The sequence below is a fragment of the Somniosus microcephalus genome, chromosome 23, assembly GCF_052327205.1.
Source record: "Somniosus microcephalus isolate GS21.2 chromosome 23, FLI_Smic_1.0, whole genome shotgun sequence".
In the NCBI taxonomy this organism is placed as follows: domain Eukaryota; kingdom Metazoa; phylum Chordata; class Chondrichthyes; order Squaliformes; family Somniosidae; genus Somniosus; species Somniosus microcephalus.
In genome coordinates this window covers 22,632,385-22,647,561 of record NC_141009.1, presented here as the reverse complement: position 1 = coordinate 22,647,561, position 15,177 = coordinate 22,632,385, and the positions used below count along the sequence as shown (strand labels likewise).

The window sequence follows — 15,177 nt, the reverse complement described above, 5'->3', positions numbered from 1 at the left end:
TGGGTCTTCTCAGTGTGTTATTCCCAAACTCCAGATCTTTCGGCAACGCCAAACTGCCGTTTCAATAGGGTAATTGTTTTAGTATATTTAACTAATTCCCATTTCAAAGCTTGTTTGGTTTTTACAACTTTGTTATCAAACCATCCCATCTCAGAAGCCTGTTTTTCTGTTTGCAGCCTGTGTCTCCAAGGCTTTAGATTTTTAAACCCAGTATTTCATGTATTAATAATGTCAGAAATCATAGGATGGTGTATTTTTCTGAATTATGGCTTATTCCCTCACACAATATGATGGTAGCTGTTAGCCATGTTTGTTTGTTACATTTACAACAATGGTGTATCTTTTATAGCATGGTAAGTGATGTCATCATATTTGACTTGTGGATTCAGTGGGGTAGGGTTTCTGTTTTGGGTGCAATTGGGCAATTGTGCACACAATCCACTTGAAGTTGTGCTGGTTAGATTCGGCTTCCAATGTCTGCTAAAATTCATTTGCATAATCACAAACTTAAGATCTTCCATGAACCAGTGCAATTGGACAGTGTAACAGAACATAATTGCTTCTTTTTCTTTCCATTGAAAGGTATTCCTTGTGGTATTTAGATTGGTAACCTGGTGCAGTTTATTAATTCAGCTGAAAATGGGTTTTGAGCATAAATGAGACTTTTTAACAAAGGTATCCAGTCCTCCACCTGTGAGTGACCTGATTTTAAATCACTAAAAATTACTTGATTAAAAGGACTATACTGGGCCATTTAATAGTTGCATTGGTGTGTACTCATCAGTTTCTTCGTAAATTAAATATTTTTGGATGCGAGAAAACGTTGTAAATGTGCCTACTAGTATCTGTGAGCCTAAGAAAGTGAGTGCGATTTGAAGAGCCTTCTCAAACCAGTGCAATTGATGGAATCTCGCGATTTCGACGTGGGGTGGTGTGGCCAAATTGTGGGCGGAGCCTGACTCGGGCAAATTGAATCTTGAACCAACGTAAAAGGTAGCGGAAACCACGAATGTACATGTTTTTTGGCGTAACTCACCTACGTTTTAAATTTGCCGATCTTTGCCGCTGGTTCAGCTGATCTGGAATCTGGGCGCAAAATTAGCGGAAACCTCCGCCCATTAAATCCAACATCACCACTTGACTGCCTATAATCTTCCCGACCAGGCTACCAACAATCGCATTCAAATGGACGCCTGATGTCTCCACCTCCTACTCCCTTTATCCCAACACCTTTTTAGCCCTGGTTACTGCGGACAAACTTGCACATTCGTCACCTGCTGATACAACAGGTAGCAGGGAAGACAGAATTATGCCATTTTGTACTCGAGGAGATTTTGCAACTGTGTGTATGTGGCTGTCTTCTTCGTGAAAACATTACACCCTAAATCCGAAATGATTCAAATTGAGAGAAAAATTGGCTATTTGCAAGGAAACTTTTAAATTATTTTGCGTTTTAATCACTTCAGGGACATATCCGATTACTTCATGGGTTGTTTTTCCCCTCTGCTCCTTTTCCAGATATTCCCAGACTTCATGGTGTAAATGGAGGAAATTGCTTCATTGAATGCAAAGTTTAATTTCTTCCTATAGAATGCCAATTTTGAATGGAAAATCATGCTTTTTAGCTTTGACTCTGTTTCCAGCATTTCTTTCTTGATCACCAATATGCAGTTGAAAGGATCCAGTGCTGTCCATTCTTTTGGTCATTGTAATGTTTGCCTAAGTTACACACCAACCATGCTGGGCTATTACTATCAAGATTTGTTGAGCTAGGGGGAAAAAGCAACTCTCTGGCTTGAACGTATGACTTGTAACTTTTAACTCATTTGTTTTTCTCTCTCTGCCTCCTTATTGCAAAATATCATCCAGTCCTCACTTTTTAAAACTTTTTTTTAACAAAAATGTTTTCTGTTTGGAACTTCTCTCTATGCAATGTATCATTTCTTTCTGAAAGATAGGTGAGTGACCTCCCAAGTTTACAATGCTGCTCTTGAGCTGTCTAACCAGAGAGAGCATTCATGGTTGACTCGCAGTCTGATTTTCCATCCCTTTGGTAAGTGTCTGCTGGCCACCTCCCAGTGGGATCACCTATTTGAAAGGTTTTCCAACTCGGCTGAGAACACTAAGTTTTAAAAGAAACACAACATCACCAGGCATTATAATTCTGCCAAAATAAAGCTTTGAAGGAACTTATCATTTCTAAGTTTACAATATAAATCAAACTACTTTCAGATTATAAACAAACATTAAAAATGACCCTTGTTATTTTTCAAGGAATTATTCTTTCTTTAACAAAGTATCCGAATTTATAGCACAGAAACAGGCCATTCGGCCCAACCAGTCCATGTCGGCATTTATGCTCCACTCGAGCTTCCTCTCATCCTTCCTCATCTAACCCTATCGGCATAACCCTCTATTCCCTTCTCCCTCATGTGCTTATCTAGCTTCCCCTTAAATGCATCTATACTATTCACTTCAGCCACTCCCTGTGGTAGTGAGTTCCACATTCTTCCCACTCTCTGGGTAAAGAAGTTTCTTCTGAATTCCCTACTTGATTTCTTAGTGACTATCTTATATTGATGGCCTCTAGTTATGCTCTTCCACCCCCCACCCAGTGTGGAAACACTCTCTCTCTCTCTCTCTCTCTCTCCTCTATCAAACCCTGTCATAATTTTAAAGACCTCTATTAGGTCACCCCTCAGCCTTCTCTTTTCAAGAGAAAAGTGACCCAAGCTGTTCATCCTTTCCTGATAGGTATAACCTCGCAGTTCTGGTATCAACCTTGTGAATCTTTTTCGCAGCCGTTTGTTACGTGTATTATTTTCTTGCCTTTTCCTTCTGTTGTCTTGCTGTACACCACACCATCCCTGGTGAAGAGGGAGGTATCAGCAAGTAACCTGATGATGTTAGACTCTGTGCTCAAGGTTCTCCACCAACAGAGTCAAACAAGTGTTGGAACTTCAGGTGTTGCAATATCCGAGCGAGAGGGAAAATCTCCAAGTGAGCACCTTATGCCAGCCTCAACCAAGATGAGAGTAACAAGGCACCAGACCCCGATAACACTCTGTACCAGAGATCCCTATGAAGAGATGTTTTGCAACAGCTGGACTCCATTGCAAAATATCTCTTAATCTTTCAAATGGAGTGCATGCTTCTGTTGTCATATTGTACAAATGTTAGAGTAACTATTCTGTCTGTGGAAACTACTGACCTCATGCTTCTGTCTGTTGCTTGGAGGATTCTTGCCAGAATTTTCCTGAACAGCTGTACAAGACCATCATAGGCAGTGCTCTTCCGAGATCCAATGCAAATAAGTGAAGTGTTGTTGGCATGAGCTTTATTACAAGACAAATTCAGGAGCAATATAAAGAACAAAACAAAGACCCATTCATAGTCTTTATTGACCCGATACAGTAAGCAAACAGGCACTATGGAAGCTCCTGGTCAGATTTGGCTGTCTTGACAAGTTTCTGAACAGAATTCAATAGCTACATGGTGGCATACCAGGAAGAATAATTACCAGCAGGACGGTACTGCTGCATTCTCTTTCACCAAGGAAGTCAAACAAGATGTGTTCAAGCACCCACCTACTTTTGCTTCTTCTTTTCACTGTGATGCTGAAGAAAGCCATGCCAGACCTCTGGGAAGGAGTGTACATCCAGTTCAGGATAGGTAGCAAACTGTTCCATGTTAACTTGATAAACTGTTGTTCATGAGGTCTTGTTCTCCAATGACTGTGCTTTATTGGCCCATACATTGGAAGATCTCCAGATCATCACCAACTGTTTTATGTCTGCCGCCAAGAATGATAAGTCTATCCATCAGGCCTGAATAAGACTGAGGTTATATTCCAACTGGCACTTCATTCATACCACTATCACCGTCCATTGAAAGGGCGCAGCTGAGTTCAATGCAAGAATTTAGGCAGCACGCAATCATGAGGTGCATCACCAGACACACACTGTTTCATTTCCTGAGCAAGGTCTGTTCAGCTTTTGATTTTCTGAGGAAGCACATATGGAATGAATGTAGACTGAAAATTACACACAAGCTCAAAGTAAATGAGGCAGTAATCCTGTTGTCTCTTCTCTATGGCTGTAAGATGCGGACCGTCATGTAAAAGCTTTCATCTTCACACCTCAAATGAAAATCAAGTGACAAGGCAAGATCTCAATCACTGAGTTCTGACTCGTGCCACTTTGCCAGAGCTGAAGAACATGATGGTGAAAACTCAACTGGGAAATGTCTGGACTGACCTTTCTTTCTGGACTTTCTTTTGTTGTTTTTGTTCTCGTGTTACAGAAGCTGTGAGAGAGTTCCTCAGCGATAACTTGCTCTCACGAATTGACTTCTCCCTGTGGGGATTGCCTGACCTGCAATATAAACGTATCCCATGCATTTCTGGAGAGAGAATTATGGTGAGAGGGTTGGGGTTTGCTGTATGAAAAGAGGATGAGCTTGTTGGGCCGAATGGCTTTTATGCTCAACAATTCCCCACAACAGCACAACTTGGAATGTCATCCAACACCTGGGCAAGGTGCTGGGGAGAAATTGAGAGTGTACACTCTCCATGCGTGCCCGGAGCCCGAATGTGGGAGGTCAACAAAAATAATGATTCAGCATGCAGTGATGTACAAATGAAAAATGTCAACAGTTTAAAGCTTAAATGTCTGAATAATTTATTTGAATCCAATGCCAACAAATTGCCAGTTTGTAAATTTACTTGGTCTCCGTGAGACCTGAACTGTCAGCTTTTTACGTGGCCCTGATCCTTCCCATTTAAAGAAACGAGATCAAATGCTAGCAAAGGTTAAAAATAACAAAACCAAGCCACTCCCGGCAGTTGTGCAACTGGGCTAAAATAATAGTTAAAATTGAATGCAGAAGCAAGATACTGCGGATGCTGGAAATCTGAAATAAAAACAAAATGCTGGAAATACTCAGCAGGTCAGGCAGCATCTGTGGAGAGAGAAACAGAGTTTACGTGTTCAGTAACCAGAGGACACAGATTTAAGGTAATTGGCAAAAGAACCAGAGGCGCCATGAGGAAATATTTCTTTACGCAGCGAGTTGTTGTGATCTGGACTGCACTGCCTGAAAGGATGTTGGAAGAGATTCAATAGTAACTTTCAAAAGGGAATTGGATAAACACTTGAAGGGGAAAAAAATACAGGGCTATGGGGAAAGAGCAGGGGGGCGAGTGGGACTAATTTGATAGCTCTACCAAAGAGCCGGCACAGGCACGGTGGGCCGAATGACCTCCTTCTGTGCTGTAGGCCAATCTCGGGTGTCAAATATTGTGTTACACAGAAAGACTGGAGAAACTGGAAAGGCAGTGACTAAGAGGTGTCTTTATAGAATGTATAGATAAGGTAAATCTGCAGCACAACACGTTAGAATAAGGGAGCATAAGTTACTGAATAGTCAATTCTTGGAATGATTTTCCAGGTAAGGGTAGTGGAAGTTAGATAATGTGAGGAGAGGACAGTAACTTCTATTCTAGATAGAAGAAATAAGATGAACTAAAAGGCGTTCAGTGCTGTGATTCTAAGATTCTGTCTGTACTTTCCACCAAGCAACTTAAAAATGCACTTCCAACTGGCTACCCTTTTTCCCTCCTTGCCATGATACTTCTGCAGACACCTACTTGCTCGACTACTTCCTCACTTCCGCCTTTGATGCTGTTGTCCCCGGAAAAACCTTTGCTGTCTCCAATCCCAGTTATCCCTCCTGGTATGGCCCCCTAGTTAACTCCCTCAAGGCCAAGGGCTGCATTCTCGAGCATAGCTGCTGCTTGGCCATCCATCACCTGACCAAGTGCTATCGGCCTTGCTCTCTGTCTCTCCCAAAACAGTCAACTACTCCAGGATTGGGCTGGAGGACAAAAATAACCCCAGCTCCTTTTCTCCACTACCAACTTACTCCTTAAACTTCTCTCCCCTGCCTCTTCTACCCTCGGCTCTAATAACAAGTGTGAGGAGCTCGTGAACTTCTTTGCCACCAAATTTAAGACCAGCCATTCAGCTGTGTCTCCCATTTTCCCTCACCACCTCCTTGCCAACAAGTCAAATCTCTCCCCAGGCTCCCTTCTTCCCCTGCCCTGAACTCGTGTCTTTCTCTAGCTTCTCTCCCATCTGCCCCGTGGTCTCTCCCAGCTCCTCGTCCATGAGACCCACCTCATGCCCCCTTTACCCCATTCCCACTAAATTTGCTGACCACCCAACTTCCCTTCCAGGCCACCATTTGAATTGGATGTTTTCTGACTGAAAAGTTCATTATTCTTTTGCAGTGTGCGGTGTTTCTTTCGACAGCACCTCCCAAACCCGTGACCCCAACCAACTGGGACAAGGGCAGCAGGTGCATGGGAACACAACCTCCAAGTTCCCCTCAAAGTCATACAACATCCTGACTTGGAATTATATCGTCGTTCCTTCATCGCCGCTGGGTTAAAGTCTTGGAACTCCCTCCCTAACAGCACTGTGGGAGCACCCTCACCACACGGACTGCAGCTGTTCAAGAAGGTGGCTCACCACCACCTTCTCGAGGGCAATTAGGGATGGGCAATAAATGCTGGCCTTGCCAGCGATGTCCACATCCCATGAATAATAAAAAAAAAAAAAGTAAAACGTGGATTAATGTAATGGGTAAGGCTTTAGACCGTATTTGGCCTTTGTGGAGGTTTCCTTGTGTGTTTGAGAGGTGGTCTGGGCCAAGTGTTGCTTGTGCGTGCTGCCCTTTTATATAAAACACAATGCTGCATGTTCCCAAACAGATTGAATGTGATCTATTTTTGAGTTATACTTTTCTCTTGTCTCCAGCGTTCTACCCGATTGTTCCTTTTGTGGTTTGGTGGAGTGTTCCAAACGGGGCTTTCCACTTTGGTCTGATTTCAGTTGGATGTTCCCTCAGTTGATAAGTTAGCATAATGTTGACAACTTGAGAATACTTTGTGTGACCCTTCAGCTAGCTTTAAAAAAAAAAAAAAATTAATTCACTTAAGGTAGATGAAGGACAAAAAGCAACTTTATTTCAGGCAGTAACCTTACAGGATGTTGAACCGAAAAGGCAAAACCAGCAACCAGGCAGGATCAAGGGATGCTGTTGTCCACAACAGAGTTTAAGGAGGAGATGAGTTGTCATGGTCGACATAGGGGATTTTTGCTGAAATGTGTTATTTGATTCCGTGCCATAAGAACTAATGTTTGCACCTGAGTGAGAATGATGTTGTCCATTTTACTTTTCAATCGTGTTGTCGAACATTTAACCTCCCATGAGTTTTTTGTGGCTTTCAAGACATTATACGTGTATATTTGTCATTTCAAATGTCTGTTAATGCGATTTATTCCAGTCAACGATTGAAGGTTTGTGTCCAGATCTCTTGTGGTGGAAAGTGCGTATTACTGTGAAAAGTAGTCAACTTGGAAAGTTGTTTTTTTCTCTATACAGGACCCGAATGGCCACATCACCCAATTAGAATGGTTTATTGTAGCTATGACATGTTTTGTTTTTTGAGTTTGTTTCAAAGAGTGCCTTATGGCATCGCCTGTTTGAATCTGGAGGGTGCATGTGATTGGTACATTTTTACTTTTTCATGTAACTTAGGTGGCACCAGCGCATGGCTCAGTTAGGGGCGACTACAATAATAGGTGTCTGATAAATCTGACCCTGGTGGTTGCAGAAAGGCTTGAAAAATATTGCAAAGCGTGCCAAAAACAAGTTGCAGATTTCCCATAAACTGGTGCACTCTCCAGCAACCCTAAAGGCCCTGGCAAGCTGCTTTCTGTTTGTTGTGCTTGGGGTCAGCGGTACTGTTTTTGTATAGCTTCCTTGCTTTGTGTTTTGGATTGTAATCACTATATCTTGAGTGTTTTTTCTCTCACGTGCGATTGATCTGTTGCATGTGGTTCTTATTGTTGAAGAGCTTCTGTGTCTGTGAAAGATATTTATTCCAGGTCTTCTGGAGTGCAATCATTCCTGTCTGGGAAGTCCCGTCACGACAGCCTCTGTTTGAAGATTAAATAGGGGCGTCATATTCATTTACAGTGATTCGCTCTTGTATTCATTCTGTCAGCTTTTTCCTGTTTGCCACTGCCGAACGAGTCGCTGCTGCTATTTATTCTGTGCAATGAGATTCCTCTCTCCTTTTCTGAGGTCTGCACAGTCCACGGCTATTAAAATGTTATTGGCTGCTGATCGATGTTGCTATGGTACCAGGATGTCATGATCGTTTGCAGTGCATTGTTCATACTTGGTTTGGGCGGACAGAGTTCACTGAATTGTCACTGTACGTATGTGTATTTGGACATCATCTGAGACATACATTTAAACAAAAAAATCTGGCAGAAGTAAAATGTCAATAATTGCTCCATGTGTAAGATTTGCACAAACTGAATACAAAGCATTCTGAATATAACATGAGTATATGGCTACCACTTGATTAATGCTGAAGTAACAATTGCTGAATTCTGAATCTATAAAGGACAGATATACAAGTTAAACTACAAATGGCAATGTATTGATTTGAAGGATTTTGAAACAGACACCCTAGCTTCACTAATGTTAACAATGTGCACTTGTTTAATGGTGTAGCATGCCTGGTAAACACCAGAGATGCTCAGTCATCTTGATTGCTGGGTTTGATTGTGTCTTGCTACCTGTTTACGACATGGACTCTGCCATCCCACTCGGAAATGCACGCAGGAAACGCAATGCTTCCATAATCTGTTTACTGCAGCTTCTGACAGTTCATCCTGTTTTTTCCCCTCTGTGTTCTGTCCTCAAGGTTTTACTTGGGAATTCTCAGTAGGGACATGAGATAAAGTGACGGTGTTGTGAATCAGTATCATTGCAAGTTAGTTATCTTGTCCCAGTAAAATGCTGACTGTCTCAGTACTGAGAGAACTTCCTATTTCTCGCTGAGGCAATATACTTTGTGGGGCAAAAAATAGTTTGGATTGAAGAAGTGTTTTTAAAAAAAAGTCATGTTTGTGAACAATCGTATTAAATGAAATATTATGTTTGCTTTTAGGGACACTTTAATAGGAAGTTCATTGCAAACTGCCGCCGTGACATCGGCCGTCTCCATTTCTCTGCTCCCCTCACTCACTCCAACCTACCTCCCTCTGAACTCTCAGCACTCCAATCTGTCAGATACCTTGGCCCCTATCACATATATATATTTTCTTTTTTTATCCACACTTTTTGTTTTTTTTCCCTCCCTTCAGCTGTCCTTCATTCTGCCAGCGCAATTCACACCCCATCTAGAGCCATCTTTTATTCCTCAACCTGTCCCATTGCCGCCACCTCTTGCCTTGAATATCTCTTAATGGGCCAGTAATTCCGGTCCCAACACGTGAGTACGGACGGGGTACTCGCGCGTGGGCCCATTGGAAGTGCTGGATTTCAGCATGCACAGCGCATGCATGGGAAACCGGCATTTCCTCCAAGGGGTTCAGAGGTCCAATGCGTGCGCGCAGGACTCTGCGCACACGCGTTGAACTTCCTTCTTTTTGACAGGTTTGCGCGTGTGTAAGGGCCTGAACTTTTTAGACATATAAAAAGGAGGCATAAGGACTTGATTCTTTAAGGTAAGTGGTCTATTATTTAAAATTATAACATTTTTTCCACAGCTTTATTGTTTTTAAGGACTTTACAGTAAGGTAAGTTTATTTTTAGACCCGATTTCTTAAAAAATTATTTTTTTCAAAAATTTGATTAATTGTTTAAAATAGTTTTTTAAAGTTATTTATAGTTCATTTAATTAGTGGGATGTTTTTTTAAACTTTATTTAAAGTTTAAGTAGTGTTTTGGGCGCCTGTAGTTTTCATGAGTTTGACAGTTCTTACTATCAAACTCATGAATGAAGTTTCCCCTCCCCGATTGGCTGCACAGTGCTCACCTGATCCCAGCTGGCACATCGCACTAACTCCGCCGCTGGATCAGGCAAGCACATCGCGCCGACATCTGAACCGGGCCAGTGACAGGAATTCCAAGCAGACCCAGGCTTCAGCTGTCGGCGCGCCGAGTGAGTGCACATCAGGGGCTTGCACGCGCGGCAAGCCCCCGATCCTAATTTCTGGGCCAATGTCTCTCAATCTCTCCTGCTTTCTATCCTATCACGGACCTTCCCTTTTGTTCTTTCATCCCCTCCCCCTTTTCCCAGCCCCCAAACTTGCTTTCCATTTCCTGCTTTTTTTTTCCAGTTCTGACGAAAGGTCACCGACCTGAAACGTTGACTTTGTTTCTCTCTCCACCATGCTGCCTGGCCTGCTGAGCTTTTCCAGCGTTTCCTGCTGTTAATAGGAAGTTGGTTTTGGAACTTTCTGTCCTGTCCTCCTGTTTGGTTTTTTTGGAACTTTCCATCCTGTCAAATTTTGTTTGACACCACTCCTGCGAAGTGCCTTGGGATGTTTTACCACGTTAAAGATGCTATATAAATGCAAGTTGTTGTGGCAGGGGCAGTCTTTGAGCATCATAGCAGCTGCAGGCAATATCTTTCTACATTTTCCCTTGTATACATGGTGACTAATAAATATAAGATTTCAAGGATTAAATACAGTCTGGCTGGCAAATGAATGAATTTGGACAAGACTCTTGCGTGCAGTGGGATATTTTAGGGTGCGTTTCCGCTGTAACTTTACCATCGGTTTCCAGTTTTCATCGATGTTGCAGTTCCGCTGTAAGTCCGGGGGGCCGGGCCGCACTCTGGAGAGATGCAGTGTGAGACTGCTCCGAGGTTTGATGCCCGATCGAGCGTAAATTCAATTTTTATTGTCAAACCTGCTTTTTAAAAAAAAAGCACCCAGGGGTTCCTTTTAAGCCGACATGCAATGAGTTAAAATGTTTAGACCGTGCAGGCGCTGGTGGGAGAGGAGATCTGTGAAACTGCGGTGGGACTGCTGGCTGCAGTGTAAATGCAGCATTGCTAACGTATAGGCACCAATTCTTTATGTGCTGGTTTTCCTGCTGCTATTTATGCGCATTTTGTTCTCTGAAGTTTCTCGCTGTGCATAAACCGTTCCATATCTGACATGGCAGCCTGGTTGTTACACTCCCAGCCCTATGCCAATACCACTTGAATGAGCGCGCAAGACGGGTGCTGCTTCTCCTGATGGTCAACTGGTCAAGCAATTGTGTAGCCGAGCAGGAGGTTCCAGTTTGACCGCTGGCCAATGCTGAACTGATTAAACCAGACCAGAGGTTGGGACGCTACAATTGGCTTTCTGCAGGCTGATCTGTCCTATATGTTTAGTGTAAATAATACTAGCAAATGTACTTTAAGTATGTTTATTGCAGCAGTTAACGGTTATACTGGAACGGTCAAGACAATGTTACAGAAGACAAAACTATTTCTGCCAATGGCATTTAGTTCTTTTAACTCTACAATGAAGGCTCAAAGTTGGAATCACAAACTGTATTTTACATACTGTTACAGTTAGTAAGACACAGAGAAGATGTACACACAAGACGCAGTAGAAATGTTATAATAAAGTACTATAAGTAACTGCATAAATAACAAGGGTGTGCACCCCCTCCCACCCCCAATGAAAGACCCCATGGGCATGTTTTATGGCTATATTTCTTTACCTGCATTAGATTCTTCAACGTACATGGACATAAGATAGAAAACAAGGAATTAGTACACAAACACACACAAACACTCCCGTTGTCTGAGTTTTCAAGTTGTAATGTCAATATTTCTGGTAGCTGTTCCCCCCCCCCCCCCCCCCCCCAAAAGAAAATGAAAGTAAAGACTGGCGATTATGTGGTGGGCTACTCCATTATGAATGCTTAATGTGTTTGTCTGAAATTCCGCTCTCCCATTATTTTAAAGGGATCGATCACCCCATTTAAAATAAACTGATTCATTTCAATAGGTTTGCAATTAATGTGTCAACATCTTCACTAAAATAACGGAGGGAAGAATTTCACGCTGACGCGTTGGCCGTTTGTACACTGACATCCCACATGGAATTTCAGGGCCAAAGTGCTTTCCTCTTCAAACTATAACCTTTGTTCTTTTTGAGCGCTGTGATGTGCTATTGTCTTGTATTGCAGTGGGCAATGGTTTGTTTTCAAAAAATATCAACGTTATCCTTGCCTGCTCGATGTGGAGTAAATTGTCGTTAGTGCCCCCAGCACAGATCTTTGCATGCCAGGGTTACATATTGGGAATCTTGGGACACGGTCGCATGAATATTACCCTATTAATATTAATGGATAGAAGATGGCACGCATTTGAATTCCCAGTATATGTTCCTGACATGCAAAGCTCTGTGGTGGGAACTCTAAAGATGCAAATTTGCCCTATAAGTTCACTTCTCCCTAATATTGTTTTTTCATCCAAAATGCTGGAAGTTTATGTCTGAGAGTGGCCATTAGAAGCAGAGATCAACTCATTATTAAGGAGAATTAGAGAGAAATTGGTTCAGGTACACTTGAGCATTTTGTTCTTTTTTTTTTATATATATATATCCCTAACAAACTGGAAGCATTTAGAGCACACTCTTGTTTTACAGTCTAGAGAGATACTAATATCTGTGGAAATTCTCAGAGCGAACTTCTAGAGTACATCAAGTACCCGTAGATTCATCAGAACTCCTTTCCTGCGTCGGAATTACAGAACAAATTAAACCCTGCAATACAACAAAAAAGCCATAGGCTTGCAATTCATTGTCCGAGGACTGTTTCTCTCAATGCATGCTTTCGTGTTGAATATTTTTAATATTGTAAAAAGGCACCTTACAATTCTTAAGCAACGTCTGCACCTCTCATTCTTCGCTTGAAAACAGCGAAAGTGCCAACTGCTGCCCTTGAAGTCCTGTCTCATGCGAGAACAAGTACTGAGTTCTGGTGTTCATAGACCAGAAGCAAAATAATCTCCCAAAGACAAGTGACTTTTAGTACAATACTGTTTTTTTTTAAATGACTAAGCACAAATACTCTGAACTCTGCATTTTCACCAGCAATTGCTGTTATGCAAGAAAAAAAAGTTTGTATACATGACATTACAAGTTCTTATTTTGAAGACAATAAATACATAGTATTGTTCTTTTCATCTCGAAGAATAAGCACAGCTTGGTATATATGTTGATGTAAGGCTGATTTCATATACAGGACGCTATTGTTCAGTTCAGTTCTGTTCTGTTTCTGAGTGTCAGACACCTAGTTCTTTTCAATGGAAAGTGTTGGGGTTGGGCCTAATCATCATAATGATTGACTTCAGGGAGTAAGCGCCCCCTCTGAACTCCGCCCAGTACACGCCATCCTGGTACTTGCTGCGATAATGTCCACCACGGTACCATACCCCATTGAGATTTGAATGTGCACAGGCATTATACCACCATCCACCCTTCTGATAGTGCGCACAGTTACCTACAAAAAGAAAAACGCACGTGACAAATGTTTAAAGAGGTTTGTGAAGTAATCATTCAAGAGTGGCAGAAAATTTCTGACTTTTGTTTCATGAAGAAACAATATGCGTTTTCTTTAAAGACACATTTAAAAAAAAAAAAATCTTGCATGGGGTACGCTCTTCCATCCACAAACCTTGCCCCTTCTTGTCATGGTTGATGGTCATGCTTTTGTGCCAACATTTCTCATTGGCAACCGTTTACCATTCAGTTGTGCTGTGCTAACCGTCACACTGCAATTGCAGGCTCTGGCAATTTAGTGGCACTGTGGAGTGAGTTTCTGAAGTCTCTCAACTCCATTGTGATCTATATATGTATTAAAAAAAAACCTATTCATCAACTGACTGGGCATTGCTGCAGGCAATTTGAAAGGTAACGGAGTCGAGAGTTATGGGGAGTGGGCAGGGAAGTGGAGTTGAGGCCAAGATCAGATCAGCCATGATCTTATTGAATGGCGGAGCAGGCTCGAGGGGCCAAATGACCTATTCCTGCTCCTATTTCTTATGTTCTTAATTTAGTAGCACTAACCAAATATTATCTATATTCTGTTCAGACTAGTGTAATGAGAATCTTTATTTTTTTGCAGGGTGATAGGAGTGGGAGGGAAGGCAAGATAAATGAAGTAGTGATTAGCTGACAACAAGCTTAGATTGTTCAACTTCTAGATTGTAGGAAGACTGAGGAAGGTAAGGACTTCCATCGTTATGAGGCCCCAGAAAGGAATTAGCAAGAGTAGGAAATGGTGCAATGAGTCCTCATTCCAACACCATGAGAATCCAAAAACAAAAGAAAATCTACATAGTGACATAAAAGATAGGGTGAATAAATACTAACTTTTTTTTGCCGTATTAAACAAAGATTGAAAGTGCCACAGTCAGTTTTGAGTGAGGCTTTGAGTGAACTTGCCATTACCTGTGTATGCATCACGGTCTCTGTCCAGTGTCGTAAACTGTTTTCCATTGTGCCAAGTAAAGGAATCGCCAGCGTTTCCGTGGTAGCGCCCCACCCGAAGCTTGTAGTAGTCAGTCTCGGACTCCAGTCTGAAACTGGCATATTCAGCAAACACCTTGCGCCCTTGCCAATCCTCCATGGTGATCAGCAGCTTGTAGTTTCCTTGGTTTGTCAACCAATAAATATTTTCCAGGCCAAGCCAGTACTCCCCATCGATGTTGCCGAACCCTTGCTGTGATAGAATATTGGAAAAACACGAAGCTTAAATAACGTGAATTCAGCTTACCGCTCGGTGCTAGCGTTTCATTTGTCTACGGGGAAAACTGAGAAACAAAAATCAGAAGAAAAGTCTTTTTGATTCTATTGCAAGGATCAGCCATATGGCTAGTTATCAGTCCCCGACTGCCCTTAATACATTATAGTTACACTTTCAATGAATATGGCTCGTTCTTGTTAGCTATACCTTCATATTAAATATATTTCACAACTCTGTTTCATCTGTAGAGTTCTGACTGGGGTTTAATTTTGTCATTTTTATATGTTGACTCTTTGTTCCCTGTATTGAGTAAGCGTGATTGTGCATTAACCCTTTCCTATCCATAACCATTCATTGAGTCATCTTGTATTTTAAGAATATTTTTAAAAGGCTGAAACAGATAAAATTAACATACTTTCCAAACCTTTTAGTGATATATTAATTGGGTTCAACAATATTAATGTCCCATATAGTGTGGTAAGGGAATGTTGGATTTGTTATATCTGGAATGTGGGTGAGAAAGAACTATGCAGAAGTGTACAAAATAAGCACAGATAA

The 15,177-nt window shown here is 41.8% G+C and overlaps 2 protein-coding genes across 7 annotated transcripts in view; one reads left to right on the top strand and one right to left on the bottom strand.

The window, feature by feature from the left end:
* The window catches only part of ralgps1 (Ral GEF with PH domain and SH3 binding motif 1), a 905,396-nt gene that overhangs the window by 398,881 nt on the left and 491,338 nt on the right, over positions 1–15,177 (top strand). The window lies entirely within an intron of this gene.
* angptl2b (angiopoietin-like 2b) overlaps positions 12,898–15,177 on the bottom strand; it is a 64,762-nt gene continuing 62,482 nt past the window's right edge. The window contains 2 exon segments of the mRNA XM_085965592.1: positions 12,898–13,374; positions 14,325–14,595. Of these exon segments, the coding sequence (XP_085821718.1) occupies positions 13,175–13,374; positions 14,325–14,595 (471 nt within the window). The 3' untranslated portion in view covers positions 12,898–13,174.